The sequence below is a fragment of the Mastacembelus armatus genome, chromosome 11 (assembly GCF_900324485.2).
Source record: "Mastacembelus armatus chromosome 11, fMasArm1.2, whole genome shotgun sequence".
Lineage (NCBI taxonomy): Eukaryota > Metazoa > Chordata > Actinopteri > Synbranchiformes > Mastacembelidae > Mastacembelus > Mastacembelus armatus.
The window spans coordinates 18,593,053-18,605,980 of NC_046643.1; the positions used below are offsets into that span (position 1 = coordinate 18,593,053).

The 12,928-nt window shown below is 43.4% G+C and overlaps 1 protein-coding gene across 5 annotated transcripts in view; it reads right to left on the reverse strand.

The window, feature by feature from the left end:
- cica (capicua transcriptional repressor a) overlaps positions 1–12,928 on the reverse strand; it is a 30,581-nt gene that overhangs the window by 7,579 nt on the left and 10,074 nt on the right. For 3 of the 5 annotated variants that reach the window (XM_026301141.1, XM_026301142.1, XM_026301146.1), the window contains exons 4-14: positions 10,211–10,342; positions 8,889–9,042; positions 5,670–5,769; positions 5,370–5,555; positions 4,836–4,962; positions 4,406–4,572; positions 3,527–3,659; positions 3,062–3,144; positions 1,744–2,605; positions 1,145–1,287; positions 471–631 (exon numbers count right to left, since the gene is read on the reverse strand). In XM_026301141.1, coding sequence (XP_026156926.1) covers positions 471–631; positions 1,145–1,287; positions 1,744–2,605; positions 3,062–3,144; positions 3,527–3,659; positions 4,406–4,572; positions 4,836–4,962; positions 5,370–5,555; positions 5,670–5,769; positions 8,889–9,042; positions 10,211–10,342 — 2,248 coding nt within the window. The remainder of the gene's footprint in view (positions 1–470; positions 632–1,144; positions 1,288–1,743; positions 2,606–3,061; positions 3,145–3,526; positions 3,660–4,405; positions 4,573–4,835; positions 4,963–5,369; positions 5,556–5,669; positions 5,770–8,888; positions 9,043–10,210; positions 10,343–12,928) is intronic. The other 2 variants (XM_026301144.1, XM_026301145.1) reach the window with 2 other exon arrangements.

Below are 12,928 nucleotides of genomic sequence, written 5' to 3' on the forward strand. Positions count from 1 at the left end.
AAAGACACTTGGGCTGCAATTACTATGGATTTTATTATTACTAATTAAACTGAACTCTAAATGTCTTCAGCAATTGCAGAAATAGTTGGTGACTTATTCACTAATCTATTACTTAACTCTGCTTTAGTGAAAAGCACCTACACATTCAACAATGTGGCCCAACTACGATATATCTTCTTCCACAGGCTCAAACTTTTACAGTTTTTATGTTAGTGTCATAGTTCAAACTGCTCCAAGGGATGATGGAGTGCCAAAATGTGTCGGAAGTGTTGACTTTCTTTATTTACTTTCACTGCACACAAAGTACAATTAACGTTATGACCTTGCTAAAATCGAAATTCGACCGCATCTTTAAATGCAGTTGAACTCGTGTATCTCAGAAGCCTCTCGGACCAGCTGAAACAGCAGCAGGAAAATGAAAGTGTCTACATATGCTGGCGTCTTTCAGGTGCTAGGCCTGTGGCAGTGACCTGGTGGGCGTGGAGGTCAGCAGAACGGTCTGTGGGGGCGCAGCACCGTGAGCCATCACTGTTGCCACGGAAACAGGAAAAGGGCTCCCAGGATGTACTGTTGTTGTGCCGCTATGGTGAATGTTGGTCTGGACCACAGGCATGGGAGCAATCTGGTAGATCTACGAAGGGAAGAAAAACACCAACAAAATAATTTTCTCACCAAAAAACACACTCCTCTGAAATAGATCTGGAATTAGTTTCAGCTTATTCACACACATGGACACAAACCGAAAAGCTCAGTGTAGCTGTTTGAGGTCAAAGTCCAAATGTATGAAATTTACATCCACATTATAGAGAACACAGCAGAAAATCATAGAAGGAAGCATCGACCAGAAACTGCTTAGTACTGTTCCCTAATAAAGAAATTAAATGATTAAATTAATTATCTGATCAGGAAACTTTCTCTTGACATCTGTGTCCAATTCAGATTAATCAAAAAAACCAGCAGCCCAGAGCAGTAAAATATAAGCATAAGGGAGATTTCCTTCTCACCACACATTTTTGTGGCATTTACTTCGTTCTTGAACAAGCACGTTCTCTATCGACTTTTAATGCTGCTGTTGTGATGTGGATGTAACGGCAAACGCCTGTTTTGCTTTGGCACTGTCGTTTTAGTGTGTTCACATCCATACCTTGTTTCCTGTCGCAGGGCCGTTCTGCACAGGAAGAGGCGGAGCCACCAGGGAAATAGAAGGATGAGGAGGAGTAGACCCTGTTCTCACTGTTGCCATGGGAACCAACATCTTGCTCTGCAAGACCGGCGACTGGGTTTGGACTAATGAGTGAGAGGGAGAGAGAGAATTAAATCACTCAGCGTGAGGAACAGATGAATCGTGCCAAAAGAGGGGAGGTGAAGACAGCACAGGAGCGACGGGTGGGTGGAGACACACTCAGACGGAGACTACATTTCAGCTCTTGATATAAGTGAAATTCCTCGCTGATAACAAGGTGGAACAATGTTCTGTTGCTTCTGACTCTTATGAACAGAGAGTGATTAAGGCATGGGTGGGCGGCGGGCGCTCATACTCATGTCAACTGTCAGTCATTTATTGTGCGTTTATGTAAGCCAATCAAATCTATTTTCAGAGCTTCCTGTGGAGATGATTAACACGAAAAAGGGGAACTACGGCAACAGGAAAAATGAAAGAAAGACATTTTTCTAGTTCTCAGTGGACCAGTGAAAACACTCAGAAGTCATTTGTTCTTTGTTGTCAGCCAAGTATTGTCTCACCTCTGGTCCCGGGGCTGACTCGGCTTCCCACCCCTGAGTGCACGCCATTGGCCACAGTGGCATTGGGCAGGGAGAGGATTTGCTGGTGGGTGAGCTGAGGGGAGGAAGGGCTCTCGGTGGGCAGGATGTACTGGACCTGTGCTAGCGGCTTGGAGCCAGGAGGAGGTATGAGAGAGGAGGTTGCAGCAGAGGGGTGGAGCTGAGGCTGGAGGACAGGTAGGGGGGTCTGTGTGTACGGCTGTAGGGGCTGAGGGGTGAGGTGCTGCACTGGCTGAGCAGCTGGGAAGGACCCTTCCACAACCAGACTACTAACCAGGGTGCTGCCCCCCACAGGGGTTACACTGACTGGGCCAGGGGAGGAGGACGAGGACAGGTACCCACCCCCTGCTGTGATTGGCAGCTGCTGAGGTCCGCCTGCTCCAATCAGGAGATTGGCTTTCTTGTCCTGAGGCAGGGGGCTGAGGGTGACGGCTCCTTCCACTGGCTTGCTGACAATGGGGATGGGCGTGCTGATGATGGGCTGCACCACGTTGGTCACCATGGTGGGAGCCATTCGGACGGCACCGAGGACTTGGGTCACACCCTGTTGGGGCAAAGTGATGGGAGCCTGGACGCTGGATAAGGACAGAGAGGAGACACCCTGCCCACCTCCCCCACCTCCTTCCCGTCCACCCAGGGTTGTTTCTTCTCTTTTGGGTCCCCCCTCGCTCCCCTCCTCTCCTCCATCTACGCCTCTCTTTCTTTTTCTTTCAGACCCGTCTTCAGTACCTCCTCCTCCTCCTTTAGCCGAGGTGGAGTCGGAGTGAGGAATGGAGGGAGAGGAGGAGGGGAGAGAGGAGTGAGCCACTGGCTGGAAGCCATGCTGGAGGGAAGAGAGACAGAGAGAGGGAGAGATCAAAGCCAGGAAAGTTACTGTGTAAAGCTCTTCACTTTCTCAACTTACAGTAACTCTGGAAAATCTGCGCGTTTTAATGCCTGATATTGCAGAGAGAACTGATACGATGCCGTGCATGCAGAATTACACTGGTAAACAAAAATGAAACTTTCTGCACCGTCAATACGCTGCAAATCAAGCTACATCACTGTTTTGATCATGTGACCAACGAAGGTCCTGTGTTTATGCATCGCACTGTAAACTTTAATGCTGCACCTTTGCTGTGTAGTTCACTTTTTTTTTTATCTTCCACGCTCCCAAACACTGATATATGAGCTCTGTCTGAATAATCTGCAGGCCTGCCCATTAAAATTCCAGGAGAAGCTTTTAAATCCACTGCTGTATGAATATTAACTCCAGGTATTTTATGGTTGTTGAACACACCTGTCCATCTGGTTCGTCTTCATCACTGTCCGTCACTCTCTCCTTACACTTGAGGTCGATGGAGCCTTCAGGACATGAATCCTCTGAGGATAAGACACGTATATAGGAAGTTAGTGCTTTAAAGACAGATTTTAACAAAGGGGACTAAATATACCACTAACTGCTTCTTAGAAAACATTTCGTGCACAATCAGAGCTGACCAAGAAAAACCCATGTGGGGGTTTCTGCCTTTAAATGTCAAGTAGCACCAACAAATAGCCAATTATGTGCTATTGTTGCAAGTGCTACCAGCAATTACTAGTCTGGGGCTGAGGCTGGGACTCACCAGATGACACAGGTACTTCATGTTAGTGTTTCCTGTGTTTCGTTGACACAATCATTCTGACTAAGATAAATGCGGAAGTTCAGGGTAGTTTGAATGTGTCACTCTAACCACTAGACCTCGCTGCTGATCATCTAACTCACCCATGACATCATCATCACCCTCTTCCTCACAGATGACCATGCGCTCTTCATCACTGGTCACGTCCTCGCTGGCCCCGCCCTGGTACGCAGACTGGGTTGGGGGCCTGTTGTGAAACAAAGTTGCTCCGTCCTCCTGACACAGAGAACAGGATTTACTGCAACAGGCTGTTGATGCAGACAGACACGTTTCTGTAGAGCCCTGACTCCGAGCTCAAAACTAAAAAGCTGAGTTATTTCAGAACAACACAGAACTAATATCAGTGTTATCAAAGCATGTGCACATATACGGCACTGCCATCAGTGTTAAATGAATACCTTCAAACAAAAGAGCTCACATGCAGGCCTACTCCTCTGTGATTAGGAGCGAGGCAGCAAACACCAGTTTCGTACCTTCAAAGGCACTAAAGAAGTAAAAAGTGAAACCTTTGAAGTTGCGGGCTGAGCTCCCCCAGAGCTTTCAGTGGGTTTTCAGCAGCAACACAAAGAACCCAGAGAGTGTGCTGGAGCTGTTTTTGAACATTGTGCTTTCAGTCATTTAGTTCAACTAAAATGTTGTGTAACGTGAATGAAGGACACACGTCTGTGGCTCACACTTGCATGTGGGTGCGTAGGTGCTCACATACACACAAGCACTGTCCCATTTTTTTTTTTTTTTTAAGAATTACTTCAAAGTGTTGACTGTTTTCATTTATTGTCTCACGTCCTTCTTTGTTCTTTTGGATGCACTCGAAGCACACAGCCTTAACTCTCTTCAACGGCAACGTCTAAAACTGATTCATATCACATTTTGGGGACATTGTCCCCCAGTTTGTGGAGACAGTGATCTGAAACTTCACATTCTGCTCTCTGCCTTTGAGTTACAGTCCAACAGCCTCATACCTGCTCCAGGTCTCTCTCTCGCTCCCTCTGCTCTAGGGTGTGCACGGCACTCTGGGAAAAGGCTCGGGGACGGTGGTGCTGCCCTGAAAACAGGCCCTCTTGATGCCCCCCTGGCCAGCTCGAGCCTCCTCCCTTTTCCTCCACCACTTGGGAGTCAGAAAGAGGATCTGGAGAAGAGAGGACAGAGACATAGATGAAATCCTCATCAAACCATCTGACAGTTGAGTGTAAAAAACCTTTTTAGTTACCACCACAAGATCCCTCCCATGTGTAGCAAACATCATTATCATGCATTTAGAATTACAGTTTGTCAGACAAACTCACTTCAACTATATGACTGAATGTATGTTGAATGATTCATTTCGATTCATTGTAGGACCTAAAACTGAAATGTTAATATTAATGAACACACACACACACACACACACACCTATGCTCTCTGACATGCTCCTCTCTCGCGGCTCCTTTGGGGTGCCACGGACCTCTGACAGCGACTTCCTGCGGTCCTTGTTGCACCACTTCCAGTCTGGGTGGGCTCTGAAGTGGGCCTCCTTCACCTGAAGGAGGAGGACCTTTGTAAGTTTCTGTTTATGCAGTTTGAGTTTCTGTAGTTCAGTCGCACTTATAAAAACTATCCACTTTTTTTTTTTTATCTCCTATCTCCAGACACCCTCCAGCTGCTGTTGCTTAGTCTCTTAATTGCATCAATTCCTGTGCAACAAAAGGACAAATCTGCAAATGAATAGCTGTCTAGAAACGATAAGTCTTTATATACAGGACTGGCTAAAGAACAGAGTGACTACTGTGCTACAGCCATTAGTGGATAATTGTACATTTATTTCGATTCACGTAAATGACATTATTCACTGCAGTGACAGTAACTGCACAGTTTTTCCCAGTTAATGTGATGGCAAACCATAGAAACAGAAGGAAACAAGCACCTAGTAAAGAACTGTGTGTCTACCTGGAAGGCCAGATCGTGGTACTGTTGTTTCTCATTGGGCCCCAGAGCGTACCACCACTCCCCGAGAATCTTGCTCACTGTTCGGTTGTCCTGGTTGGGATGTCGCTGGTGCACCAGGGCCCGGTGGCGTTTACTGAAGATCATGAATGCATTCATGGGACGGCGGATGTGGTCCTTCTCCCTCTGCTTGAGAGACATGCATGCTAAGCTGTTAGAGTGACATTTAATAAGTAATAAACCACCTCTGCTTTCATGTTTATTTTTTTTAACCAGGAGGATTTTTCTGCATGGTGGCCCGACCTTCCTGTCTCCGTCCTTGGGCAGGGCGCTGAGGGACTGTGTGCGTCTCTTGATGGGGCCTGTGGATGGTGCTGGATCGCTGGTGACACCTGGGGAGAATCTGCATTGAAAAGAAAACAAACGCAAAAGTAAGAAACTAAAGACCGTGAGAGGATTTAAGGGACATTTCAATCATAATGGTCTTCACTTATTAAAATACTGTGTAAGATGATGTGAGTATCAAACTCAGATCTGTGGTTTTAATGAAACAGCTCCACGAAGTTCCATTTGATCCATTTTAGATTTTTATTTGAATGGTTACCTGCAGACAGCTGTTTTTTAAAATGAATATTAACACACAAAGCTCTCAGCCTGGGTTCAGGAGGCAGACACTCTCTGTACTTTTAAGGCTAGACTTAAAACCTTCCTCTTTGACAAAGCATATAGTTAGGGCTGGCTTCAGGCAACCCTGAACCATCCCTTAGTTAGTTATGCTGCTATAGGCCTAGACTGCCCGAGGACCATTGGTGCACTGAGCTCCCCTACCCTACCCGCCCCCCCCCTCCCCCTTCTCTCCGACCTCATGTATATTCCACCATTGAATGTTACTAACCTTGTGCTCTCTCTCTCCCCTAGTTTGTGCTCTCTCCCTCCCTCTCTCTCTCTCTGTACCTTCTGCAGGTGTCCCTGGTCCTGGAGCTGTTTATCGCTGATGTGCAGTTACTGGTCCCACCAACTTGCAGTGTCTATTTGTTGTTTATTGTTGCTGTTCTTTTCTCTCTCCTCTATCCACTCACCCCAACCGGTCGAGGCAGATGGCCGCCCAAACTGAGCCCGGTTCTGCTGGAGGTTTTTTTTCTTCCGTTAAAGGGAGTTTTTTCCTCTCCACTGTCGCCAAGTGCTTGCTCATAAGGGAATTGTTGGGTTTTTAGTTTTAGTTTTTGTAAAGTGCCTTGAGATGATTTGTATTGTGATTTGGCGCTATACAAATAAAATTGAATTGAATTGAATTGAACACAAAGATCACACACCAGGCAACCAAAACACCTTTAGTTCCCTTTCTTCCTCAACATCTTTCTTTTACTTTCATTTACTGTTAACTTCAGTTTTCTCATTATCACTCCATAAGCTAACAATATTTATTCAGCTAATACCACAGAAACTGCTGTGTCTTGCTACTACTACATTTGTACTCTTTACTGGATTGTGTCCAAGAAAAAGGCACCCAGACAGAGAGTAAATAAAAAAAAGCAAATAGAGCATCCTGTCCCAAACTGGGTTAAGCTTGAATTGTTTTAAACAGAGTAGTAAACCAGACGAGTCCTTATTTTAGAAGAGTATAGTTTATATCAACGCTGCAGAGAGAAACAGTGAAAAAGACAACACCAGTAACAAAACTTAAATCAAGACAGACATTTAAAAAAAAAGGAGAGGAACAGCAAAACAAGCCAGTCCCTCCCAGGCTGTACCGATCAGCCAATCACTATTTAAAAAACTGTGGTTTTGATGGGATTTTTTTTCTGCAATTTGTGCAATTTCATATGACACACACTTCCTTGGCTTTCCAAACACTAGAGCAGAACATAACAAATCAACACTGAAATAAAGCAAAGAGGGAAAAGACTATGTTTCCATGAAAGTGAAAAACGAAGCTACGGGAAATAAAACACAACATCACAATCAGCAGAGGAGTCATGAGACGTCAGCGAGGTTGAGGTTAGGTGAGCGTTCGGTTGGGGTAAAGTCAGATGTGCTATTTGATTGCATATTTATAGGCACATGTGTGAATGTGTACGTGTGGGGATGTGTCAGTTTGTGCGTGTGGCGGTTATTATAATAAAGAAAGCAAGAAGAGGTGACGAACTGAGACTGGGCAGATAAGACAGGGCATATACCAAAGGAATAAAATACACTGTGCTTATATTTGTATGTGCAAGCACACAGTGGGGTTTTTTTTTTGTATAAGCAGGGTGATGGAAGAGATCCAAAACCGAGGCCAAAGATTGTTAAATGCTTGGACACCGTTTTTATTATTGCCAGTAGTCTCTCATTGAGATGTAGGCAGACTACAGGTATAACCACTGCAGCGCTAAGTGATTGCTGAAGCATTTCTTTTGGCGATGGAGGCCTTTGTGAGCACAGTGACCCTGAAACATTCAAAACCACAGTACCAGCCAGACAGCCACGCAGCCCGTCTGAGTCACTCTGAAAGAGCAAAAACTGAGCCAGACGCAGAGACACAGCCTGAGACTGAGGGGAATGAGCAAGCACAGACTGTACAGCTCTGTTCAGACACACAACCTGATGCAGCTGCTAGAAAAGTTGTTGCTTGCTTGCTTCTTTTGGATTTTGATGTTAGGGCTGGATTTCAGCATCTGTTCTAACTATAACGTCCTTTTTGTTTTACAGCTTGTGACTGAAAACACAGCGACAATCTGGGTCTTATATAATCTGCAGTTACTATCTGCTTCTCTAATGAGTCATAAGCAGAGTCGCAGAGTGTAAACAGAGTATAGGACAGGTTTTCTCAAGATGAGTTTACACAAGTTAAAAGCACTAAAACAAATACTGACACCTTTCAAAGGGCAGAAAGTCATAAAGTCTAAAAACCATTGTTGACAACACTATTGCTTTTTCTTTTGGTTCATTTTTTACTTATATATAAGTATAAGTAAGTATATATATATATATATATATATATATATATATACATACCAAAAATCCTGAGAACTAACCAGGGAAAGTAGGGACCAAACTGATAATGATAATGGCCATTAGACCAGATTCCTACATTCTATGGTAATGAACCAGTATCCTCTGTTTTATAGCACAGGTTCACTAACTGACTATACTGACATCCCACTTCAATAGGTCAGTGAGTTTATATGTAATTAATAGAAAGATAAAAATGACTGCAGTTGCATGTCAACAGGCACTAAAGTGCATCAGCAGTTGTCTGACTGGAGGACTGGTCTCATGTCCAAGTGTGGTCAATGTGCCACTGCATTTAAATCAAATCTTTCTCCTTGCTTTTCTCTTCAGTCCATCTACCATCCAACGCTGGACAGCATGTACACTGTGGTGTACTGCTACTTTAATTCAAATCTTCAATGGGCCAAAAATGACATTTGCAGAAAACATCTCACAGCTTAAAACATCCATGATAAGCTGTCTGGGCTTCACAAAGAGGGTAGAACAAAAAAAAAGTGTTTAAAAATAAAAACTAAACTTGGTACTCACGGATCATCTGTATCACTCTCTGTCTCGCTTTCTGCCCCACCCCTGTCTGCAGGGGGATTGTCATTGGTCGGGGGAGGGCATGAAGGCGATCTCCTCTCTAGGTCTGGAGGACCAGTGCACCCGTCACTTACCAGGGCGACCCCAAAACGAGGCTCTGAAAAATAAAAGGTCTGCCAGTCAGTGAATCGCTTTATGAACGTAAGCACCAGAGCCGTGTATGTAAAGCAGGGTTACCCTGCACACAGCTTGTGGATGGGTGGCTCTATTCTGGCCAACTGTGTGGGAGGTGTTAGAAGCTCTGATTACATCTACTGTATGTAATAATCTGTTAGAGTAGGTATGAAGAATATTTCATGTAAGTTAAAGCTGAATGCAAAGGATAGTTCTGTCATTAAACCTAGTAATTACTAAGGTTCTGCTGCCACACTGTTCTGGTTTTATACAGCGGGCGTCTTGTTTATTATCACTGTTGATGTTACTGTCCATGTTCGAGGGCAGTATAAAGGAGTTTTACAGCATTTACCCTGATGAAAAAATGAAAACAAAGATACAGGTGATTTCTTAAAACAATTACACAAATATCTTAACACATCAAACCAAGTGTTGACTGTTTACATTGATGATGTGACACAGCAGTGACAGGGAGGCCATGAAGTCTATTCATTTACTGTTAAGACCTGAAATCAATTGATTCGTCCTTTCAGTCATTTTTACAACAGAGAATCATTCTCTGGTTCCTTTCACAGCTGGTTGGACAAAACAAGCAACCTGAAGATGTGATCTTGAGCTCTACATTAAATAATTACTCAGTAGTTGCTGCCCAAAACAGTTCTATAAAAATAAAGAACCAAAAAAACCTAAAATAAAGAACCAAAAAAAAACCTAAAATAAAGCCTCATGAAACCCTATGGAAGAAACTCTAGTCCTCAAATTACCATTTAGATTTCTGACTCTTCCCACCAGTTAAAAATAGCCTATGAATTAATTTTTAACACTCCAGTCAATAAACAGTGTTACCAACAATGTTACTGGAACGATGATGGTGTGAACACCAACTGTGCTGATTTGAAATACTGTTTTGGGAAACACTGACTTGGCTGCTGGTTTGTCCAACCAACATTTGTACTTGAGTGTTTTGGCAGCTGTTACTGAGAAACAGACCCTACATACTATTTACTGTTAGTGTTATGTTATTAGGGGAAATAACTCTCTATCATATGTGTAACTGTATATGCGAGTTAAAATCCCACTTCTGCTTCTCTCTCGTGGATAAAAAGGTCATGCTGTCATGTTCAGAGAAAAGGAGCGGGGTCATCTGCTACCTTTGCCCTGATTGACAAGCTGCTGGCCATCAGCAGGCTGGGCAGCCACTCCGGATTGGCTGGGCTCCAGGAAAGGGACGAGCGAGTGCCAAGGGAACACTGGCACCGACCGAGGCTCCACGTTGGTCCAAACTGTGGGAACAGGAAGGGAGAGACGAGTAAGAAAGAGAGAAAAAGTGAAATGCCATCAGGTTTATCAATCCCAGTATCAGGGACTGCAGACAGAAGGGAAGAGCTCTGCCCTGTGGCAGCATGTGAAATCCTGTGTGATCGTCAGCCAGCGATGAGCTAAAGTGCTACTAAAAGCTACACTTTCACAGAAACTGGCAGAGACTGAAGACCATGAATGGAGTTGTGTCTTCAGTCACCTTCTCTGCCCTCTCTCCAACACACACTCACACACCATCCTTCAGGATAATGAGAGCTACAGGGTCATGTGGCGTGAAGTGATGAAGGAACCTGTTATTTTATCCACAGAGATTCCAGACTCCAGGCCTCTCGCTGTCTAGACTGCCCCTGAGCTTCGGACTCTGAGCTGATATATCACCGCAGCAGGACCCATTTCAAACCACAGCAGACCACAGAGCACATATGTAATTTATGGGCAAACCTCTATTATTACTATTTAGGGAGCAGGGTTATGGTTCGAAGAAATATCCGATTGTTAATGTGAGTGTTTATCCTGATACAGATATCGCAATATGTACTACAAAGAACTAAGAACCGCTAAACCACCTGTCTGTTGGTGCAGCACTTTACTGTTTAATGAATTACCATTCAGTAGGAACCATCATTAGACCAAATCACATTATCTTAATGTCATCACAATTTAATCAAGACAGTCACACTTAAAGCTCTATTCTGGTAATAAAACTACTACTACTACTACTACTACTACTACTACATCGTAAGTGGCACACCTAAAACCACAACAGTTACTACTGACACCACATTTTTGGATATTTCTTCCCCACTGGGAATCAGCGGAACACGTTCCGCAGCAGTTTCTCCTGCTTGTTATCATTTTATTTTATAAAGATCTCCACCTCAGCCGACCGAGTTTCAAACAGTTTTACCCCCAATCTTTCCTGCCTACCACATTTATGTCCAGCCTGTTAACTGAAATGTCAAGTATCTGTTTCCATTAATACTTTTATTATAAAATATTAAAATGGCCTATATATAGCTAACCATTCACCGGCTGCGGTTCATCTAAAATGAAGATCCAGATAGGGCTGAGCTCGCTCAGGGAAATGTAAAATGTAAATCCATCCGGGATGTACTGTAGGTGCTGTTGGCTGGTTACACAGCTGAATAACTTCTCTTCTAGAAGCTGATTCTGCTGTCACATGACACATGGTATCACTGCACTGTAACCTTTGCACTCCTTGTTTCTTACTGGCAGTGTGTGCTGCTGTTTGCATGAGGAACTTCAACTGAGGAAGTGAGTCTTATTCAAATGTTCTACACACCAAAGGTTGCTCTTTTGCGGTGTCTTAAAACCAGAAATAGTAGATTACTTTTCTATTTCTTTATATGTACAATATATAGGTTGATAGTGATACAAATACAGAGTTAAGTTTTTTAAGACGTGCAACCAAAATAAAACACTGAGCACATTTTACAGCACTTGGACACTTTGTAGTAGAGACACTGTTTCTCACTTGTCTCAAAGCTAATTTGGCATTTTTGCCTGCAACATCTGCAAACAGCTAAGATCAGCCCATTTGTCCGTCTAGCTTTAATCAGCAGTGTGGAAAACACTGCAAGAGGAAATGTTAATACATTCAGTACCACATCCTTCTTGTATCAGTATATATTATACTAACAGTGAAGATGCAGCACTCAGAATGTGACCCAATGTAAGTGCAAAGTCAACACCCACAGTAGTGGTCACCTAATTACACCCTAACTTTTCAGCTAAGCCTGAATTAAGTGTAAGGATTAAATACAAAACAAATCAATAAAAATATTGTGAAGGTTTTATCGTTTTTAAAAATAATTTATATTGTTATGTTTTCCTCACTGCCAACAAATTGCATTAAAAGAGCATAAACAGTGGACTGAATTGATCAAAAGTATTAATGATGTTTGCTTAAATCTGCAGGGGCAAGTTGTTTTAGGAAAATATTAAGCACTTTTACAAATCAAGCTATAGAAGTATTCTTCAGAAGGAGCAAAGGGGCTTAGGAAGTCAGAAAGAAAGACAGACTAACACTTTTTTTATGGGATTTCAAAGCAAGAAAAATCTATAACATCAGCTTTTTCCCATAAAGCTGCTAAATAATCTGACTTGAGATTCTTCAAACTTTTAAAGGACCTGCTGACACCCTGAAGAGACGAGGCACGAATATTCCTGTGAAGCACAGACAGTGGTGAGTTGTGAAAAATATCAAACTGAAACACTCCTCAGATATTTGTTTGTCTCTGCGGGTTTAGTTGAAGTGCTGACAGTGAAGATGAGTGTGAGGCAGCAGTGATACAGAAACACACCTGATGGGGTGAGCAGCTGGAAAATGATCCCACTCAGTACTGTATATTTCCACCTGTCCTGTGACTGCACATTACTACCACTGGAGAATTTTCCAAATGATTCTTCCTGTGGGTGCAAAAGTAATAATAAAGTTCCTGAGCTGTGAATCAAAATGGGACCCCTGCTACATCTGAGCTGTTACTCTTCTTCTTTTTCACTCAAGGCTGCAGATGTACTCAGTAATG